The 21,474-nt window shown below is 60.6% G+C and overlaps 1 protein-coding gene across 1 annotated transcript; it reads right to left on the bottom strand.

Moving 5' to 3' along the window:
* Positions 1-14,502: 14,502 nt before the first annotated feature.
* Positions 14,503-21,121, bottom strand: LOC128980449 (aquaporin-2-like). Its single transcript, XM_054398921.1, has 4 exons — positions 20,759-21,121; positions 17,963-18,127; positions 16,437-16,517; positions 14,503-14,718 (listed from the first exon to the last, which is right to left on the bottom strand). The coding sequence occupies exons 1-4, from the start codon at positions 21,119-21,121 to the stop codon at positions 14,503-14,505; spliced, it is 825 nt and encodes a 274-aa protein (XP_054254896.1).
* Between the last annotated feature and the right edge of the window lie 353 nt (positions 21,122-21,474).

Here is a 21,474-nt window from a genome sequence, read left to right as displayed (position 1 = left end):
GGTGGCGGCGGTGGCTGGCAGAGGGCAGGTGGGGAGAGAGGAGGAGGAAGAGGAGGAGGAGGAGGGCTGGGGTGGCTCTGTCTGCAGGCTCTGCTGTCTGTCTGCAGGCTCTGCTGTCTGCACCCAGTGGCAGGGCCATACCAAGCTATATATGCAAGAGCTGCAGGAGCTGCTTGCGAGGCGCTGGGGGTGGAGCTGGGGAGCGAGCCAGGCCTCCCTGAACCTGCATCTGACACTGGGAAAGTTTCCATCTGAGAGGACCTTGGGAGCCTCTTGGGTGAACCAATGACTCAGACCTTGGTGGCACTTCGGGCTCCTGCCCTCTGCAAACAAAGAGCCCCCGCGGGGTGGCTCCGCCGTGGTCGTTAGATAACGAAGTTGTGTAACGAGGCCGAGGTCCCTCCTCGGCTCTTCCCTCTTTTACTGCCTCCTCGGCAGCTCCTGGCTGGTTGAGGAGCAGAGGTGCAGCTCCATCTGGGCTTGGGGAGCAGAGGTGCAGCTGTGCCAGGGCATGGGGAGCAGAGGTGCAGCTCCATCAGGAATTGGGGAGCAGGAATGGAGATCCCTGCTGCTCCATCTGGGCTTGGGGAGGAGAGGTGAAGCTGTGTCAGGGCTTGGGGAGCAGAGGTGCAGCTCCATCAGGAATTGGGGAGCAGAAGTGCAGATCCATCAGGATATGGGGAAGAGAGATGCAGATCCATCAGGGCTTGGGGAGCAGAGGTGCAGCTGTGTCAGGGCTTGGGGAGCAGAGGTGCAGATCCATCAGGAATTGGGGAGCAGAGGTGCAGATCCATCAGGATATGGGGAGCAGAGGTGCAGCTCCATCAGGAATTGGGGAAGAGAGATGCAGATCCATCAGGGCATGGGGAGCAGAGGTTCAGCTCCATCAGGAATTGGGGAGCAGAGGTTCAGCTCCATCAGGAATTGGGGAGCAGAGATGCAGCTCCATCAGGGCTTGGGGAGCAGAGGTTCAGCTCCATCAGGAATTGGGGAGCAGAGGTGCAGCTCCATCAGGGCTTGGAAGGTGTTGGTGCTGGGCTGGAGGAGCTCTCCCAGGGCAGGGCTTCCCCTGTGTGCAGCTTGCAGGAGGTGGTGAAAGCTAAAAGCAAAGCTGAGCAGCTGGAGCTGCTCCCAGGCTCCGAAGGCAGCTCCACTGCAGGGGACAAGTGGCTTGCAGCTGGCTTCAGGGCTGGGGGGCAGCAGGCTGGGGACTTGCTGTGGTCACAGGAGCAGGGCAGGGCTTGGGAGATGCTTTGCCTGGCCAGGAAAGCAGCCAGAAGCCTGGGCTGTGGAGATGCTGAGGGGCCTGGAAGCTCTCAGCATGCAACCTGAGGAGACCTTGAGCAGCCTGATGCAGCTGGAGGTGTCCCTGTGACTGCAGGGGGGGTGGGCAAGAGGAGCTAACCTGATGCAATCTGGGACTCTGTGATCTCTCCTCTGAGGAAAGGTTGAGGGACTTGGGGCTTGGGACTTTGGACTTGGGGCTTGGGACTTTGGACTTGGAGCTTGGGGCTTGGGACTTGGAGCTTGGGATTTTGGGCTTGGGACCTGGGACCTGGGGCTTGGGGCTTGGAGGTTGGAGCTTGGAGCTTGGGACTTGGAGCTTTGCAGCCTGCAGCAGAGCAGCCTGAGGGGGGATCTGATCAATGCTGATCAATACTGCAGGGGTGGGTGGCAGGAGGCTGTGGTCAGGCTGTTTTCAGTGGTGCCCAGGGTCAGGCCAAGGGGGCACAAAGTGGAAGCCAGGAGGTTCCACCTCACCATGAGGAGGAACTGCAGGGGGGTGGAGGCCTGGAGCAGGCTGCCCAGAGAGGTGGTGGAGTCTCCATCTCTGGAGGCTTTCCAAACCCACCTGGATGCCAGCCTGTGCCAGCTGCCCTGGGTGCCCCTGCTGTGGCAGGGGGCTTGGACTGGCTGCTCTCCAGAGCTCCCTCCCAACCCCAGCTCTCTGCCTTCCTGCACGTAGCTGCCTGGGGTGGTGGAGCTCACCCTGGTCCCTCTGAGCCTGCCTGGGGACCTCTTTGTTGTCTTTCTGCTTTGCTGCTCCTCAGAGAGCCCTGGGTGTGGGTTGCAGCAGCACTGGGGGGAGGGGGATGCTGCTCAGTGCCTGTGGCCAGGGAGGGTGGCTCCTGTCCCTGTCATCTCAGGCTCTGCTCTGCTCTTCTCTGCCTTTCAAGCTCTTGCTCAACCAGGTTTTGCCCCTGGGGATGCCAGCAGGAAGCCACAGGCTGTGCATGGGCACAGGACATGTTTGTGGCTCCTTTCATGTCCCCATGGCTCTGCCCTGCACCTCAGGGTGTCCACCTGGGCTGGCAGGGAGTGGAGGAGGAAGCTCCAGGTGCTGGGGGGCATCAAGAGGAATGTGGCCAGCAGCCCCCTGGAGGTTCTCCTCCCCCTCTGCTCTGCCCTGCTGAGACCTCACCTGGAATATTGCATCCAGCTCTGGGCTCCCCATCTCAGGAGGGACAGGGATCTGCTGGAGAGAGTCCAAGGGAGGGCTCCAAGGATGCTGAAGGGACCTGGAGCAGTGCCTGGGGAGGAGAGGCTGAGAGCCCTGGGGGTGGTTAGTGTGGAGAGGAGAAGGCTGAGAAGGATCTGCTCAATGTCTGTCAGTAGCTGAGGGCTGGGGGGCAGGAGGGGGAGGGGCCAGGGCCAGGCTCTGCTCAGCTGCAGCCTGGGACAGGCCAAGAGGCAATGGATGGAAAGTGCAGCAGAGGAGGAGGAACTCCTTCACTGTGAGGGTCACAGAGGGACCTCCAAAGCTCATCCAGTCCCAGCCCCTGCATTCAGCAGGGACATTCCCCACCAGAGCAGGTTGCTCAGAGCCTCCTTGAGCCTCGCCTTGGAGATCTCCAGGGATGGGGCCTCAGCCACCTCCCAGGGCAAGCTGCTGCAGTGTTCCCCCACCCTCAGAGTGCAGAGCTCGCTCCTCACATCCAGCCTCCATCTGCCCTTCAGGGCAAGGAGAGAGGACCACAGGGATTCTGTGGTGCTCCTGTGGTGGCTTCTCTGATGCTTCTGTGATGCTTCTTTGGTGCTCCTATGGTGCTCCTGTGGTGATGCTCCTGTGGTGCTTCTGTGGTGCTTCTTTGATGCTCCTGTGGTGCTTCTTTGGTGCTGCTGTGATGCTGCTGTGGTGCTCCTGTGGTGCCTCTGTGATGATCCTCCTGTGAGGCTTTGATGCTCCTGTGGTGTTCCTGTGATGCTTCTTTGATGCTCCTGTGAAGGCTTCTGTGGTGTTCCTTTGGTGCTCCTATGGTGCTTTTCTGGTGCTGCTTCTCTGATGCTTCTTTGGTGTTTCTGTGGTGCTCCTGTGGTGCTCCTGTGGTGCTCCTGTGGTGCTTCTCTGATGCTTCTGTGCTGCTCCAGTGATTCTTTGACTCCTTCCTCCAGCCAGCCCCAAAGTCCTGAGCTCAGCAAACATCCCTGGAGAGCCTCTAGGGCTGAGGGCTCCATTCCAGCCTTGGTTCTCCTGCTGGTGCTGGAGGAGCTCCCAGAGCTGCAGCCCAGCTCTGCTATCCTAGAAATTCCCTCCCCATTGGTGTGCTCTGGAGAAAGTTTTGCAAGCTGCTATTTCAAGACACCCTGGGCAGCTGCCAGCTGCACTAATTGCTCTGCCACTTCCCTTCAGCCCTGTCTGTGCTTCCAGCTGGATCAAATCCTCCTTCTCCCCATCCTCCAAACCCTTTTGGACGGTGCCCACCACCAGCTGCCTGCTGCTTTGTGCTGGCAGCTCCTCAGCCTCGTGCCCCACATCAGCCAAGGAGCAGCAGGGAGCTGGAAGGTCTTCTCCCGGGTTCCCTCCTGTGGCACTGGGTTGGAAGGGAGCCTCAGAGCTCCTCTTGGACACCCCCAACTAGACCAGGGTCACCCCCAACTAGATCAGGGTCACCCCCAACTAAATCAGGCTGCCCAGGGCTGCATTCAGCCTAATCTTGATTGTTTCCAGGGATGGAGGCTCAACCTGTGCCAGTGTCTCACCACCCTCATGGTGCAGAACTTCCTCCTGATGTCCAACCTAAATCTGCCCTGCTGCAGCTCCAGTCCATCACCCCTCATCCTGCCACTCCCAGCCCTTGTCCCAAGTCCCTCCCCAGCTCTCCTGGAGCCTCCTCAGGCACTGGAAGGCTGCTCTGAGGTCTCCTTGCAGCCTTCCCCTCTCCAGGCTCTCAACAACCCCAACGCTCCCAGCCTGTGGCTCCCAGCAAAATCCCCTCCAGCTGCCTGGGAGATAAAATCAGAGCAGGTTGGGAGTGCTGCAGACACTTTCCAGCCGTGCTGCTTGCCCAGCACCCTGCCCTGCAAGCCCTCTTCCCCTGAGCCCTCCCTGCTTGGCTCCTTCTGCTGCCTCCCCACCTCCAGCAGGTGTGGAGAAGGCTTTGGCAGCTTCCTCCTCCTGGCTGAGTGCCCTCCAAGGACCTTGCCTGAACTGAGGAGAGCCTTTGATGTGTCAAAAGGAATGGAATTGGGCAAGGTGGTGAGGAGGCACCAGGCAGATCCCTGCTGACAGAAGGACACCTACGTGGGAGGGTCAGGCATGCCTTGATTCACCCCTGGGCTGTTGGAGGCAGGGAGGCTTTTCTTGGCAAGGAGGAGAGGTTCAGCCTCCTCTCCAGGCTCAGCTCTTCTCCAGGCTCAGCTCCTCTCCAGGCTCAGCTCTTCTCCAGGCTCAGCCCTTCTCCAGGCTCAGCTTCTCTCCAGGCTCAGCTCCTCTCCAGGCTCAGCTCTTCTCCAGGCTCAGCTCCTCTCCAGGCTCAGCTCCTCTCCAGGCTCAGCCTCTTCTCCAGGCTCAGCTCTTCTCCAGGCTCAGCCTCCTCTCCAGGCTCAGCCTCCTCTCCAGGCTCAGCCTCCTCTCCAGGCTCAGCTCTTCTCCAGGCTCAGCTTCCTCTCCAGGCTCAGCTCTTCTCCAGGCTCAGCCTCCTCTCCAGGCTCAGCCTCCTCTCCAGGCTCAGCTCTTCTCCAGGCTCAGCTCTTCTCCAGGCTCAGCTCCTCTCCAGGCTCAGCTCCTCTCCAGGCTCAGCTCCTCTCCAGGCTCAGCATCTCTCCAGGCTCAGCTCCTCTCCAGGCTCAGCTCCTCTCCAGGCTCAGCTCCTCTCCAGGCTCAGCTCTTCTCCAGGCTCAGCTCCTCTCCAGGCTCAGCTCCTCTCCAGGCTCAGCTCCTCTCCAGGCTCAGCTCCTCTCCAGGCTCAGCTCCTCTCCAGGCTCAGCTCTTCTCCAGGCTCAGCTCCTCTCCAGGCTCAGCCTCCTCTCCAGGCTCAGCCTCCTCTCCAGGCTCAGCCTCCTCTCCAGGCTCAGCTCTTCTCCAGGCTCAGCCTCCTCTCCAGGCTCAGCTCCTCTCCAGGCTCAGCTCCTCTCCAGGCTCAGCTCTTCTCCAGGCTCAGCCTCCTCTCCAGGCTCAGCTCTTCTCCAGGCTCAGCTCCTCTCCAGGCTCAGCTCTTCTCCAGGCTCAGCTCTTCTCCAGGCTCAGCCTCCTCTCCAGGCTCAGCTCCTCTCCAGGCTCAGCTCCTCTCCAGGCTCAGCTCTTCTCCAGGCTCAGCCTCCTCTCCAGGCTCAGCCTCCTCTCCAGGCTCAGCCTCCTCTCCAGGCTCAGCTCTTCTCCAGGCTCAGCATCTCTCCAGGCTCAGCCTTCTCCAGGCTCAGCCTCCTCTCCAGGCTCAGCTCCTCTCCAGGCTCAGCTCTTCTCCAGGCTCAGCCTCCTCTCCAGGCTCAGCTCTTCTCCAGGCTCAGCTCCTCTCCAGGCTCACCTCTTCTCCAGGCTCAGCTCCTCTCCAGGCTCAGCCTCCTCTCCAGGCTCAGCTCTTCTCCAGGCTCAGCCTCCTCTCCAGGCTCAGCTCTTCTCCAGGCTCAGCTCCTCTCCAGGCTCAGCCTCCTCTCCAGGCTCAGCTCCTCTCCAGGCTCAGCTTCCTCTCCAGGCTCAGCTCCTCTCCAGGCTCAGCCTCCTCTCCAGGCTCAGCTCTTCTCCAGGCTCAGCTCCTCTCCAGGCTCAGCTTCCTCTCCAGGCTCAGCTCTTCTCCAGGCTCAGCTCTTCTCCAGGCTCAGCTCTTCTCCAAGCTCAGCCTCCTCTTCCTCTCTGGAGCTGCCAGCCAACCCCCACAGCCCCAACCCCTCCCTGCCTGCCATGGGGATGCCTTGGAGGGGGGAGGAAGGCAGCTGCTGCCTCATCCTCGCCTGGGGCCCTGCTGAGGCTCTGCCTCACCCAGCAGGTGTGGGTGTTGTGAGCTGGCTACGTGTGCTGGGCCCTGGCCTCCTGGGCTTGCTGATTCCATCCCCTGAGCCCTCCCTGGGCTGCCCTTCCTTTGCCCACTGCCATGGCAGCCTTCTGCTGGCTTCAGCTCCAGCCTGCACCTCCCCAGAGCCTGGCAGGTGGCTCCTGCAGGTGGTCAAATGCCAACCAGCCTGGGTTGGGCTTGCCCTCTTCCTCCCCCCTCTCCCTTTCCCTTGGCTCCATATCTCAGCAGAGGAGCTGAGAAGTGGCACAATCAGACAGGCAGGAATAATGACAGGAGACAAGGGAGGACTTCTGCTGGAACCTGGGATTAGCTGGGATTAGGTGGCCAGGAGGAGAAAGTTTGGGGTTGGTTTGGTTGGAAGAGCCAAGGGCTGGTCCTTGCTGGCTCAGCTGCAGCTGCTGCTGGGGATCACAAACAACCCCAAGGTGCCCTGGGAAGGAAAAGTAGAGCAAGGAGCAGCAAACTTTCTCCTCCTCCTCCTCCTCCTCAGCTCCTGGGCTTTATTCTTGCTGTGGTGGTAGGGAAGGGCAAGTGGTGGGAGCAGTGCCAAGCCCTGCTGCAGGCTGGAGCCTCCTGCAGCTCTCCAGAGGGAGCTCTCCAGAGGCAGCTCTCCAGAGGCAGCTCTCCAGAGGCAGCTCTCCAGAGGCAGCTCTCCAGAAGCAGCTCTCCAGAGGCAGCTCTCCAGAAGCAGCTCTCCAGAGGGAGCTCTCCAGAGGCAGCTCTCCAGAGGCAGCTCTCCAGAGGCAGCTCCCCAGAAGCAGCTCTCCAGAGGCAGCTCTCCAGAGGGAGCTCTCCAGAGGCAGCTCTCCAGAAGCAGCTCTCCAGAGGCAGCTCTCCAGAAGCAGCTCTCCAGAGGCAGCTCTCCAGAGGGAGCTCTCCAGAGGCAGCTCTCCAGAAGCAGCTCTCCAGAGGCAGCTCTCCAGAAGCAGCTCTCCAGAGGCAGCTCTCCAGAGGGAGCTCTCCAGAGGCAGCTCTCCAGAGGCAGCTCTCCAGAGGCAGCTCCCCAGAAGCAGCTCCCCAGAGGCAGCTCTCCAGAGGCAGCTCCCCAGAAGCAGCTCCCCAGAGGCAACTCTCCAGAGGCAACTCTCCAGAGGCAACTCTCCAGAGGCAGCTCCCCAGAAGCAGCTCTCCAGAAGCAGCTCTCCAGAGGCAGCTCTCCAGAGGCAGCTCCCCAGAAGCAGCTCTCCAGAAGCAGCTCTCCAGAAGCAGCTCTCCAGAGGCAGCTCCCCAGAAGCAGCTCCCCAGAGGCAGCTCTCCAGAGGCAGCTCCCCAGAAGCAGCTCCCCAGAGGCAACTCTCCAGAGGCAACTCTCCAGAGGCAACTCTCCAGAGGCAGCTCCCCAGAAGCAGCTCTCCAGAAGCAGCTCTCCAGAGGCAGCTCTCCAGAAGCAGCTCTCCAGAAGCAGCTCTCCAGAAGCAGCTCTCCAGAGGCAGCTCCCCAGAAGCAGCTCTCCAGAAGCAGCTCCCCAGAAGCAGCTCTCCAGAAGCAGCTCTCCAGAAGCAGCTCTCCAGAAGCAGCTCTCCAGAGGCAGCTCCCCAGAGGCAACTCTCCAGAGGGAGCTCTCCAGAGGGAGCTCTCCAGAGGGAGCTCTCCAGAAGCAGCTCTCCAGAGGCAGCTCTCCAGAGGCAGCTCTCCAGAGGGAGCTCTCCAGAGGCAGCTCTCCAGAAGCAGCTCTCCAGAGGCAGCTCCCCAGAAGCAGCTCCCCAGAGGCAACTCTCCAGAGGCAGCTCTCCAGAGGCAGCTCCCCAGAGGGAGCTCCCCAGAGGCAACTCTCCAGAAGCAGCTCTCCAGAAGCAGCTCTCCAGAGGCAACTCTCCAGAGGGAGCTCTCCAGAGGGAGCTCTCCAGAGGGAGCTCTCCAGAAGCAGCTCTCCAGAGGCAGCTCTCCAGAGGCAGCTCTCCAGAGGGAGCTCTCCAGAGGCAGCTCTCCAGAAGCAGCTCTCCAGAGGCAGCTCCCCAGAAGCAGCTCCCCAGAGGCAACTCTCCAGAGGCAGCTCTCCAGAGGCAGCTCCCCAGAGGGAGCTCCCCAGAGGCAACTCTCCAGAAGCAGCTCTCCAGAGGCAGCTCTCCAGAGGCAGCTCCCCAGAGGCAGCTCTCCAGAGGCAGCTCTCCAGAAGCAGCTCTCCAGAAGCAGCTCTCCAGAGGCAGCTCTCCAGAGGCAGCTCTCAAGAAGCAGCTCTCCAGAAGCAACTCTCCAGAGGCAGCTCTCCAGAGGCAGCTCTCCAGAGGCAGCTCTCCAGAGGCAGCTCCCCAGAGGGAGCTCCCCAGAGGCAGCTCCCCAGAGGGAGCTCTCCAGAGGGAGCTCTCCAGAGGGAGCTCTCCAGAGGCAGCTCTCCAGAGGCAGCTCTCCAGAAGCAGCTCTCCAGAGGGAGCTCTCCAGAAGCAGCTCTCCAGAGGGAGCTCTCCAGAGGCAGCTCTCAAGAAGCAGCTCTCCAGAAGCAGCTCTCCAGAAGCAGCTCTCCAGAGGGAGCTCCCCAGAAGCAGCTCTCCAGAAGCAGCTCTCCAGAAGCAGCTCTCCAGAGGCAGCTCCCCAGAAGCAGCTCCCCAGAGGGAACTCTCCAGAGGGAGCTCTCCAGAGGGAGCTCTCCAGAAGCAGCTGCCCAGAGGGAGCTCTCCAGAGGCAGCTGCCCAGAGGGAGCTCTCCAGAAGCAGCTCTCCAGAGGCAGCTGCCCAGAGGGAGCTCTCCAGAGGCAGCTCTCCAGAGGGAGCTCTCCAGAAGCAGCTCTCCAGAGGGAGCTCTCCAGAAGCAGCTGCCCAGAGGGAGCTCTCCAGAAGCAGCTCTCCAGAGGGAGCTCTCCAGAGGGAGCTCTCCAGAAGCAGCTCTCCAGAGGGAGCTCTCCAGAGGCAGCTGCCCAGAGGGAGCTCTCCAGAGGCAGCTCCCCAGAGGCAACTCTCCAGGTTTTTGCTCTTATCTCCTCCACCATCTGCTGGGCTCTCTTTAAAGGGATTTGCTGAGGTGGCCCCAGGCTGTTGCTGCTTCCACCTTCTCCTGCCCTGCAGCAAGGAGGCTTTGGCTTCCCCTGAGCCAGCTCAGAGCAGTGTGAGGCTTCTCTTGGCTCTGGAGATGTCTCCAGGTCTCCATCAGGAGAAGAGGGCTGGGAAGGAGCAGCTGAGGGAGCTCTGGGGTGGGGGAAGGGTTGAGGCTGGGGAAGAGGAGGCTGCCCAGGTCCCTCTGGATGGGTTCCTGCCTCCTCCTGTTGCTCTTCTGGATGGATTTAGCCTCCTGGCCTGGCCTGAAGGCAAAGAGGCTTGGGGAATATTTCTCTGTATATAAACAGATCCAGAAAAATGATGCTCTGGCTCTCTGCACCTCCCTGAGAGGAGGCTGGAGCCAGCTGGGGGTTGGGCTCTTGGGACAAGGGATGAGGGCCAGGACAAGAGGAGATGAACCCCAGGGCAGGTTCAGGTTGGCCATGAGGAGAAACTTCTCCCCTGGAAGGATTCTCCAAGCCTGACCCAGGGCAGTGGTGGAGTCTCCATCCCTGGAGGGGTTTCCCAGCCCTGCAGCTGTGGTGCTGAGGGCCATGGCTTAGAGAAGGTTTGGACTCCACCTTCAAGGTCTTCCCCAGCCCATTCCCTGATTATCTCTGCCCTTTCTTTCCCTCTCCTTCCAGCACCAGGACCATCTCCCAAACACTGATCCCAACCCTTTTCTCCTCAGGGATGCCATGGAGGTGGCTGCTGCCCCCTTGGCTGAACCACCTCAAAGGTCTTCTCCAACCCAAGCAACCTTGGGCCTCTGGATTCCCTGTCCCTTGCTGCTGTCCCTGGGCTTGAGCAGCTGGTCCTGAAGGTGCCCTTGGGGGGATGCTGTGCTGGGCTGAGTGGTCACAGTTCCCTTGCCACCCATGAGGCTGTAAAGAGGGAGGATGCTCCTGAAGTGCTGGAGGGTGGATGCTTAACCACAGCAGCTCCTTGCTCCTTGCTTTGCCTTCCCTTGATGCTCCCCAAGGCATTGGGGTGGATGCAGGACGCTCTGGGGATGCTCTGCCATGGACACACCAGCACCAGGGAGGTGCCTGAGTCAGCAGCTCTGGCTGTGGGGAAAAGCTGGGGAGATGTGGGTGCCCTGCTGGAGCAGAGGGCTTGGACTGGGGGCAGCTCCAGAGGTCCCTTCCCACACTCCACCCTTTGGAGACTCAGGACAGAGAGAGGAGCTCCAAAGCCTTGGAGATCAAAGCTGAGGTCCTTGCTCCGATTTTCTTGCACAGATCCTCCAGATCCTGCTCTTCAAGGCCCCAAGAGCTTCCAGCTGCCACCTGGCACCTGCGTGGCATGACCTAGCTAGGATGCAGCCTCAGCATTATTTTTATGGATCTGTTTATATACAGAGAAACATTTCCCAAGCCTCTTTGCCTTCAGGCCAGGCCAGGAGGCTAAATCCAGCCAGGAGAGCAACAGGAGGAGGGAAGAGACCCATGCAGAGGGAGCTGGGCAGGCTGCAGAGGTGACCCCAAGCCAAGCTGTGTGGTGGGGTTGGGATGCTGGAGGGAAGGATCCATCCAGAGGGTCCTGGGCAGGCTGCAGAGGTGGCTCCAAGCCAAGCTGAGGAAGCTGAGCAAGGCCAAGGGCAAGGTTCCTGCAGCTGGGTCAGGGCAGTGGCAGCACAGAGCCAGGCTGGGTGAGGAGGGGGCTGGGAGCAGGCTGCAGGAGAAGGCCTTGGGGGGGTGAGTTGGGGGCACAGTGCCCAGGAGCCAGCAATGGGCAGGGGCAGCCCAGAGGCCAAGGCTGAGCTGGGCTGCAGCAGCAGAGGGCAGAGAGCAGCACAGGGAGGGCAACAAACCCACAAATTCCTGGGGAAAAAAGAGAAAAATTTGGGAAGGGCAAAACAAATTTATAGCCTGAGTGGTTTGGGTGCTGCAGTAGAGGAGAGAGGTTGAGGTGATGGAGGAGGTCCAGAGGAGGGCAAAGGGAGCTGGGGAAGGGTCTGGAGCAGAGGGCTGGGGAGGAGCAGCTGAGGGAGCTGGGGGGGTTGAGGCTGGGGGAGAGGAGGCTGAGGGGAGACCTTCTGGCTCCCTGCAAGTGCCTGAGAGGAGCCTGGAGCCACAGAGGGGCAGGAGACCTTGGCCCTGCCACTGCTTGTGTGGCTCCATGCCCTGTGCCTGCTCTCTGTAAAGCCTGAAGGGTTGCATCCACCACGGTGCCAGAGGTGCCAGCCAAGGGTTTGGTCTTGCTCTTGGCTCACAACCACCCCAGGAAGGCTCCAGGCTGGGGGCAGAGGGGTTGGGAAGTGCCCCTGGGGGGAAAAGGAGCTGAGGGGGTTGGTGCCAGCAGCTGGAGAGGAGCCAGGGGGTGCCCAGGGGGGCAAGGAGGGCAGCAGCAGCCTGGCAGGGAGCAGCAATGGTGTGGGCAGCAGGAGCAGGGCAGGGATTGTGCCCCTGGCTGGGCACTGGGCAGGGCACAGCTGCAAGCCTGGGGGCAGGGTTGGGCTCCTGAGGGCCAGAAGGACTTTGAGGGCTGGAGCAGGGCCAGGGAAGGGCAAAGGGAGCTGGGGAAGGGTCTGGAGCAGAGGGCTGGGGAGGAGCAGCTGAGGGAGCTGGGGGGGTGGAGGGGAGACCTTATTGATCCCTTCCAACTGGAGCTATTCCATGATGTCACCTGGGCCAAGGGCCAGGACAAGAGGAGATGACCTCAGGGTGCCCCAGGGCAGGGTCAGCTTGGCCATGAGGAACAATTTCTGCCCTGCCAGAATGGTCAGGGCCTGTCCCAGGCTGCCCAGGGAGGTGGTGGTGGAGTCCCCATCCCTATGGACATGGTTTGGTGGCCATGGAGGGGTTGGGTTGCTGCTTGGCCTGGATGACCTCAGAGGTCTCTTCCAACCTCACTGCTTCTTTGCTTGAGTTCCCCTTGCTGAGCAGGGGCAGATGCTGGCAGAAGCCCTCTCTGGAGGAACAGCCAAATGCTCCTTTGCCACTCCAGGACCTTTCTGCTGTGGTGCAGAAGGGGTCAGGCTGGTGGCAGAGCTGCTGCACCTCCACTGCAGCCCTTTTGGGGGTGGTTTGCATCCATCCCTTGGAGGAGGAAAAGGAATCTCTGGCTCCAACAAACCACTGCTGGGTGCCCCTGGCACTGTTTCTCCCCTTGCTTCAGCAGTGTGGCACCAGGGGCAGCAAGTGCCAGCTGGGGGAGGGGGTGCAGGAGCTCCCTCAGCTTCACGTGGGGTGGTGAAATGAAGAGCAGGAGAACTTCTTGGCTGGGGCAGGGCAAAGCTTTCTTTAATCCTTTTCTCTCCAGCCACAGCCATGAGCAAAGCCTTGAGAAAGAAGCCAGTGAGGACCAGTGGGAGTCTTGGATTTGGTAGGAGAGCCTGGAACAAGTAGACAGCTCAGGGGACAATCAGGAGGAGAAGATCCTCCTTTGGTGGTGGTGGCCTCCATGTCCAAGCAGTCAGAGAGAGGAAAAGGCTCAGCAGTGTTCCTTGGGAATTCCTTTGGAATCCTCTTCCTTGAACACCTCCCTGGAGGTGCTCAAGGCCAGGCAGGATGAGGCCCTGAGCAACCCTGGGCTGGTGGAGGTGTCCCTGGGCGTGGCAGGAGGTTAGAACTGACTGAGCTCTGAGCTCCCTTCCAACCCAATCCATTCCATGAATCCCTGGATCTGTTCCTTTGGAACTGGGCCCAATCTTATTGAGCATTTCCATGAAGCAGCTCAGCAGGAAGAGCCTGGAAGTGGTGAAGACCTCTTGTGAGGGTGAGGACCTCTTGTGAGGGTGAGGATCTCTTGTGAGGGTGAGGACCTCTTGTGAGGGTGAGGACCTCTTGGTGAGGGTGAGGACCTCTTGTGAGGGTGAGGACCTCTTGGTGAGGGTGAGGACCTCTGGTGAAGGTGAGGACTTCTTGTGAGGGTGAGGATCTCTTGTGAGGGTGAGGACCTCTTGGTGAGGGTGAGGACCTCTTGGTGAGGGTGAGGACCTCTTGGTGAGGGTGAGGACCTCTTGTGAGGGTGAGGACCTCTTGGTGAGGGTGAGGACCTCTTGTGAGGGTGAGGACCTCTTGGTGAGGGTGAGGACCTCTTGGTGAGGGTGAGGATCTCTTGGTGAGGGTGAGGACCTCTGGTGAGGGTGAGGACCTCTTGGTGAGGGTGAGGACCTCTGGTGAGGGTGAGGACTCCTTGTGAGGGTGAGGACCTCTTGGTGAGGGTGAGGACCTCTTGGTGAGGGTGAGGACCTCTGGTGAGGGTGAGGACTCCTTGTGAGGGTGAGGATCTCTTGTGAGGGTGAGGACCTCTTGGTGAGGGTGAGGATCTCTTGTGAGGGTGAGGAGCCAGCAGCAGCAGAGCACAGCCTGGGGAGTTCATCCTGCTGGGGAGGTCTGAGGCTGAGCAGCAGAAGCAGCACCGCAGTGATGCTTGGGAGACCAAAAGCTGCATCCCAAGGCCCAACCCAGACTCTTGGGCTCTGCTGGGGACCAAACACCAGGTCCTGCTGGAGCAGGAGGAAGGGGTGAGGGGGTGGTTGTGATGGAGCAGGAGGAAGGGGTGAGGGGGTGGTTGTGATGGAGCAAGTGCTGGAGGAGATCAGAGCTGGAAAGCTTTGTGGTCACTCATCTGAGAGGCAGAATGGAGGAGGAACAGAAGGAAGGAAGCAAAAACCCAGGAGGGAGATGAAGCAGCGAGGCTGAAGGGCACCATGGGTGCAAGAACCAAGGTGCTGCTTGGACTTGGTGGTCTCCAGAGGTCCCTTCCCACCCTCTGCTGCCTCTGTGGTGAATGTGGGCTGGGAATCAGGAGGCTTCTCCATGCCAGAGGAGGGAGCAGCTGCAGGAGGTCCCAGGAGTGCTCAGCAGGGACTCAGGGCCACACTTCCAACCTCTTCCTCTCAAGCAATCCTCCAGGTGAGCTGAGGCCACCCTGGGGGTGGTGGGTGGTGGATGGCAAACTGGTTGGAGCTGGAGCCTGGGAGGTGTTCTGTGGAGCTCCTCTGTGTGTGTGCAGGGAGCTTGGGCAGCGAGGAGCAGAGGGGAGCCAGGGGAGCAGAGGGCAGCAGCAGTGAGGCATTGGGTGGCAACCTCCACACCCAGCAAATGGCTCTAATGACAACCCTGCAGCACCTGGCAGCTCTTCGTGGAGCCCAAGCAAAGCCTGCCAGGTGCTACCCTTCCTGCCAGGTGGACAGCCCTGGGGGGTGCCCTGGCTGCCCTGTGGCACCAGGAGGCGAGGAGAGCTGGGGAGGGGAGAAGGGGAGCAGGGTGGGCACCTCCTAGAAGTGAAGGGAGAGAGGGGGGAAGGAGGATGGCTGCCAGCTCCTCTCTCATCCCGGGGGGGCAAGGGTTGGGCTACACCTTCTCAGCCATGCCCCTGGGCAGGCTCTGGGGGGAGTGGAGCTCCACCGACTGGCGCCGCCTGGCCTCCCGCTCTGCCCAGTCCTCCTCGGGCTCCAAGCCCTTGAGGATGGCCAACCTCTCCGAGAAGCTCTTGGCTTGGGGGAAGAGGAGGTAGTTGTAGAGGATGGAGGCTGCTGCTGCCCCGACCAAGGGACCCACCCAGAAGACCTGGTGGGGGAAAGAGAAGAGTTGGGTGAGAGAGAAGCAGCCCAGGAGGGTGGAGGAAGGAGAGGAGCCAGGACCTGAGGCAGGACCTGAGGCAGGAGCATTGGAGGGGACCTGTGGTGCTGCCTGGCCTGGCCTGGCTCTGCTTGGGCCATCAGTGCTGGCCTGGCTCCCACCCACTGCCTGGAGAGACCTCACCAGCCCCTTCCACCCTCCCTCTGCTGACAGCTGCATGACCTCCCTTAATGCCAGGGGCCACCATGCTTGGGGGGTGGAGAAACATCTCCCTGCCCACCTTCACCACCTCTCCCTGCCCACCTTCATCCCCTCTCCCTGCCCACCTTCATTCCCTCTCCCTGCCCACCTTCATCCCCTCTCCCTGCCCACCTTCATCCCCTCTCCCTGCCCACCTTCACCACCTCTCCCTGCCCACCTTCATCCCCTCTCCCTGCCCACCTTCATCCCCTCTCCCTGCCCACCTTCACCACCTCTCCCTGCCCACCTTCATCCCCTCTCCCTGCCCACCTTCATTCCCTCTCCCTGCCCACCTTCACCACCTCTCCCTGCCCACCTTCATCCCCTCTCCCTGCCCACCTTCACCACCTCTCCCTGCCCATCTTCATCCCCTCTCCCTGCCCACCTTCATCCCCTCTCCCTGCCCACCTTCACCACCTCTCCCTGCCCACCTTCACCACCTCTCCCTGCCCATCTTCATCCCCTCTCCCTGCCCATCTTCATCACCCCTCCCTGCCCACCTTCATCACCCTGAAAGGTTGGACCTTGAGGTCCCTTCCAACCTAGGATTCTATCATTGACACAATGCTATGGAGAGGAGGAGGTCACCAGCTTGGGCTGGACACCTCTGAGCACATCTCCCTGGACCACCAGAGAGGAAGAGGAGGTCACCAGCTTGGGCTGGACACCTCTGAGCACATCTCCCTGGACCCCCACAGCTCTTGCTCCAGATGTGCTCTCTCCAGGTGGAAATGCCTGGGAGTGCTCCTAAAGGAATCTGGAAAATATCAGGGAATCATGGAATTGTTTGGGTGGGGAGAAGCCCTCAAGAACATCCAGGCCAACATCAACCCAACCCTTCCATGGCCACCAAACCATGGCCACAGCTTCCTGGAACACCTCCAGGGGTGGAGACTCCACAACCTCCCTGGGCAGCCTGTGCCAGGCTCTCCCCAGCCTCACTCTCCAGAATTTCTTCCTCCTCTCCCCTCTCCATCTCCCCTTTCCCAGCTCAAATCCCTCCCCCCTCATCCTGCCACTCCCAGCCCTTGTCCCAAGTCCCTCCCCAGCTCTCCTGGAGCCTCTTCAGCTTCTTGAAGCTGCTCTGAGCTCTCCCTGCAGCCTTCTCTTCTCCATCCCCAACAGCCCCAACTCTCCCAGCCTGGCCCACAGGGGAGGTTCTGCAGCCCTCTGATCCTCTTGGTGACCTTCCTGCCTTGCCACCCAGAGGACCTTCCCCCTCCATCTGTTCTGCTAAGTCATGGTCAACACCTCCCACACCCTGCCCCTGTTGCAATGCACCCAGCTGGGCTGAGCCAATTAAGCCAATTAAGCACCCAGCAGCTCCACCTCCTGCTCCTAATCCCTGCAGCCCTCCTCCAGGCTGGGAGCTGGCCTGGGAAGGCAAGAACCTGGCTGGCTCCTTGGGTTTCCAGGAATGCTGGGGGGTTTAGGGGGGGTCAAGCAAAGCAAGGAGGGGACCTTACCCAGTGGTCAGTGAAGTCTCCCTCGATGACAGCAGGGGCAAAGGACCTGGCTGGGTTCATGGAGCAGCCTGTGTAACGGATCTGGGGGGCAGCAGCAGCAGCCTGGGTTAGCTTTAAGCCCTTTCAGCACCTCGGGAACCATCCCAGGCTGAGCCTCTGCCGTGCTTCAGCAGCAGCCTTCCTCCTTCTCTACCCCACCAGCCCTGCTCCAGGAAAAGGGAAGCTGGGAAGCTCCCAGAGCTGAGTCAACCATGGATGAGCTGGCAGCATCTGGAAGGACTCTCCTGGGTGCTGAGCCAAGGGTTTGGGTGTCCTGAGCTTGCTGCAGCTCAGCTGCAGGCTGGGGATGTGCCCTGCAGCATGGCAAGGGCTGCAGGGACAGCTTCCTGCTGGCCTTAGCCCTGCAGCAAGTTGCTGCTCCTCACAGCAGGGTTCTCCTCCTTCTCCTCCTTGGGTTGGAGAAGCTTTCTAAGGTCATCCAGGACAAGCAGCAACCCAACCCCACCATGGCCACAGGGGTCTGGAACCCCTCCAGGCATGGGGACTGCTCCCTGGCTCCAGTGCCTGCTCAGCTTCCAATGGGCAAACTCCAGGCCCTGGCAGCAGGGGAATGTCCCAAAGCCACCTCTGAGAAGGGGCAGAAGAAGCAAGAGGATCCAAGAGCCAGGTGGCTGTGTCCTGCTGGTCTCAGGACAGGTTGTTGGAAGCCCAGCACTGGCCTGGCCCTGGAGGGAGTTTGCTTCTGTTCCTGGAGCTGTGTGGGGGCCTCCCAGCAGGGCACATCACCTGCTGCTGCCTCAGTTTCCCCTTCCACCCAAAGAAGAGCTTTCAGCACCTGAAAGCTTTGCCCCACTCTGACCCCACAGACAGCTCCTGCTGGGCAGTGACCACTTTGCCTCTGCCCCAACTGCTGCCAGCTCCTCTCAGAATCACAGAATTGTCCTGCTTGGAAGAGAGCTCCAAGGTCATCCAGGCCAGCACCAACCCAAGCCCTCCATGGCCACCAAACCATGGCCACAAGAGCCATGGCCACAGGGTGCTGGAACACCTCCAGGGATGAGGACTCCACCACCACCTCCCTGGGCAGCCTGGGACAGGCTTGGAGAACCCTTCCAGGGGAGAAGTTTCTCCTCAGGGCCAACCTGAACCTGCCCTGGGGCAGCTTGAGGTCATCTCCTCTTGTCCTGCCCTTGTCCCAAGAGCCCAACCCCCCCTGGCTCCAGCCTCCTCTCAGGTACTTGCAGGGAGCCAGAAGGTCTCCCCTCAGCCTCCTCTCCTGCAGCCTCAACTTCCCCCTCAGCTACTCCTCTTGGGTTGGTGGTTGAGGTTTGGACTCACTCTTGGAGAGCTTTCCCAACCCAAACATTTCCATGACCCTCTGGTGGGATCCTTCTCCTCTGTCCCCTCCAAGCCCATGGCCACCATGAGGGCCAGGTCCCCATCCAGCCTGGACCAGCCCAGCAGAATTTGACCCTCCATATGAAGTCAAACTTGAGAAGTGTGGACATGGAGCCCTTTCCACTCACCCCCAGAAGATGTCCCACAGCCACAGAGAAGCCAATGGAGAGGGCAGGGGAGCCCAGGTTGTCCTCCCGGCGCTCATCGGTGGAAGCAAAGATGCAGAGGACGAGCTGGAAGGTGAGGAAGAGCTCCACAGTCACTGCCTGTCCCGTGGTGGTCTCATTGTACAGCTGCAAGGGGAGCAAGAAGGTGGCTGGGGGTCAGGAGGGCTTGGTGGTAAGGGTGGAAGAGTGGAGGAGGAGACCCAACCCAAGGGAAGGAAGCATGGAGGAGATCCAAGCTGAGGGGAAGCCAGGGAAGGAAGCATGGAGGAGGAGATCCAACCCGAGGAGAACCCAGGGAAGGAAGCATGGAGGAGGAGATCCAACCCAAGGGGAACCCAGGGAAGGAAGCATGGAGGAGGAGATCCAAGCTGAGGGGAATCCAGGGAAGGAAGCATGGAGGAGGAGATCCAAGCTGAGGGGAAGCCAGAGAAGGAAGCATGGAGGAGGAGATCCAACCCAAGGGGAACCCAGGGAAGGAAGCATGGAGGAGGAGATCCAAGCTGAGGGGAAGCCAGAGAAGGAAGCATGGAGGAGGAGACCCGACCTGAGGGGAACCCAGGGAAGGAAGCATGGAGGAGGAGATCCAACCCAAGGGGAACCCAGGGAAGGAAGCATAGAGGAGGAGACCCGACCTGAGGGGAACCCAAAGGATGTTGGAGAGAGAGAAGGAGAGAGAGGGAAGAGATCTGGGACACAGCAGCAGGAGATGGAGGAGGAACTTCCCAGGAACAGGGCAAAGGGAATCAGTGGGCAGGGGTTGGGTGATCTGTAGGAAGTCCTAGGGACATGGAACTGGTTTGGTTGGAGAAGACCTTGGAGCTCAATCAGCCCAACCATTCTGCAGCTCTACCAAGGCTGGGGCTGAGCCATGGCCCTCAGCACCACATCTCTAAGGCCTTAAAACCCCTCCAGGCATGGGGACTCCCCCACCTCTCTGGGCAGCCTGGGCCAGGCTTGCAGAACCCTTTGAGTGGAGAAGTTTCTTCTGATGTCCAACCTGACCCTCTCCTGGGGCAGCCTGGGGCCATCTCCTCCTGTCCTGTCTCCTGGCTGGAACTCTTCTGCCAAGGCACAAGGGACAGGACAAGAGGAGATGGCCTCAAGGTGCAGCTTTAGGTTGGACATGAGAAGAAACTTCTCTGCTGGAAGGGTTCTCCAAGCCTGGCCCAGGCTGCCCAGGGAGGTGATGGTGGAGTCCTCATCCCTGGAGGTGTTCCAGAACCCTGTGGCCATGGCTCCTGGGGCCCATCCCTGGAGTCCCCATCCCTGGAGGGGTTTCCAAGCCCTGGAGCTGTGGTGGTGAGGCTCAACCCCAACCTTGGTAGAGTTAGAGAAGAGTTGGACTCCATCTTCAAGATCTTTCCCAACCCATTCCCTGATCTCTGCCCTTTCTTTCCCTCTGCTTCCAGCACCAGGACCATCTCCCAAACACTGCTCCCAACCCTCTTCTCCTCAGGGATGCCATGGAGGTGGCTCCTGTCCCCCTGGCTGAGGTCCTGAGCTCTGCTCTCCACCAACCTCCTTTAGTTTTGAGGCTATTTTCTTCCAGATGAAGAAGCCAAAGAGTTCCTCACCCAAACCCCTCTTGCCTTGAGGTGGTTCCAGGTGGGACACACCAGGAGTGGACCTTTCAAAGCCTCTCCTGCTGCTTGGGTTCACCACACCCCAACTCTTCTGGGACTGAAGAGCTTTGGTTGGGGGAATCCAGGAGTCCTTTTCTCATAACCCTCTGAAGTTCCCTGGAAGCCAAGCTGGGTCCTGCCAGTGCCTCCCAGTTGCCAGCAAGGTGGTGTCCATCTTCTCCTTCCCACTCCCCTGCTGCCTCCATCCCTGCTCCTGCAAGGATCCTGGAGTGCTGCCTCCATCCCTGCTCCTGGAATGATTCCAGACTGCTGCCTCCGTCCCTTCTCCTGGAATGATTCCAGACTGCTGCCTCCGTCCCTTCTCCTGGAATGATCCTGGACTGCTGCCTCCATCCCTGCTCCTGGAATGATTCCAGACTGCTGCCTCCGTCCCTTCTCCTGGAATGATTCTGGACTGCTGCCTCCATCCCTGCTGTTGGAATGATCCTGGACTGCTGTCTCCATCCCTGCTGCTGGAAGGATCCTGGACTGCTGCCTCCATCCCTGCTCCTGGAATGATTCTGGACTGCTGCCTCCATCCCTGCTGCTGGAAGGATCCTGGACTGCTGCCTCCATCCCTGCTGCTGGAAGGATCCTGGGCTCCTTTCTCTATCCCTGCCCCTGCAAGGATCCTGGACTGCTGCCTTCATCCTGCTTCTGGAAGGATCCCACGGTGCTACCTTCATCCCTGCTCCTGCAAGGATCCTGAAGTGCTGCCTCCATCCCTGCTCCTGGAAGGATCCTGGAGTGCTGCCTCCATCCCTGCTCCTGGAAGGATCCCACAGTGCTGCCTTCATCCCTGCTCCTGGAAGGATTCTGGACTGCTGCCTCCATCCCTGCTCCTGGAACAATCCTGGACTGCTACCTCCATCCCTGCTCCTGGAATGATCCTGGACTGCTGCCTCCATCCCTGCTCCCAGCAGGTTCCTATCCCCCTCCAGCAGCCTCCTTGTGCCAGGCTGCCGCCAGCCTCTCCCTCCCCTGCTCTGAACCCCGAATGCTCTCCAGTGGCCCCAGCCCCCTTCTCCCCATCCCTCACCCTTCCCAATCCACCTTTCCCGGAGCCCTTCCTCCCTCCTTCCCCTATTCCCTACCCACCCCTGAGGGGGGTGGGGAGGGGGAGCTGAGTTCCTACCTTGTTGGTGGCCAAGCCTCGGCGGCAGTCCGGGGGGGTGAGCTGGTGCAGGATGGCAGCGCCCACCACCCCCCCCAGCAGCTGAGCCACCACGTAGAAGAGTGCCCTGAGGAAGGAGAGCTGGGAGCCCAGCAGGCATGCCAGGGTGACTGCTGGGTTGATGTGGGCACCGCTGACGTGCCCCAGGGCTTGCACCAGGGTGCCGATGGCCAAGCCGAAAGCCAAAGCGATCTGCAGGGGGCTGGGGGAGGGAGCTGAGGGCCAGCTGAGGGCAGAGCCCAGGCCGAAGAGGATGAAGAGCAAAGTAGCCAAGAACTCAGCCAGGACAGCTCGGGTGAAGGCTATGGAGCGCAGCTCCCACATGCTGGAGGCTTCAGGATGCCAACACCGAGGCTGCTGTGCCCTCAGGATGCCAGGACCGAGGCTGCTGTGCCCTCAGGATGCCAGGATCGAGGCTGCTGTGCCCTCAGGATGCCAACACCGAGGCTGCTGTGCCCTCAGGATGCCAGGACCGAGGCTGCTGTGCCCTCAGGATACCAGGACCGAAGCTGCTGTGCCCTCAGGATGCCAGGATCGAGGCTGCTGTATCTTCAGGATGCCAACACCGAGGCTGCTGTGCCCTCAGGATGCCAGGACCGAGGCTGCTGTGTCCTCAGGATGCCAGGACCGAGGCTGCTGTGCCCTCAGGATGCCAGGATCGAGGCTGCTGTGCCCTC

This window comes from Indicator indicator, unplaced genomic scaffold, assembly GCF_027791375.1.
Source record: "Indicator indicator isolate 239-I01 unplaced genomic scaffold, UM_Iind_1.1 iindUn_scaffold_190, whole genome shotgun sequence".
Classification (NCBI taxonomy): Eukaryota; Metazoa; Chordata; class Aves; order Piciformes; family Indicatoridae; genus Indicator; species Indicator indicator.
This window is presented reverse-complemented; position numbering and strand designations above follow the sequence as displayed.

Bases quoted from the DNA above. Each gene is read 5' to 3' on its own strand.
- LOC128980449 (XM_054398921.1), bottom strand. From the start codon at position 21,121: ATGTGGGAGCTGCGCTCCATAGCCTTCACCCGAGCTGTCCTGGCTGAG. The intron at 18,128-20,758 runs GTAGGAACTCAG...CTCCCCTTGCAG, and splicing joins GAGGCTTGGCCACCAACAAG to CTGTACAATGAGACCACCAC. The intron at 16,518-17,962 runs GTGAGTGGAAAG...GCTGCCCCCCAG, and splicing joins CTGTGGGACATCTTCTGGGG to ATCCGTTACACAGGCTGCTC.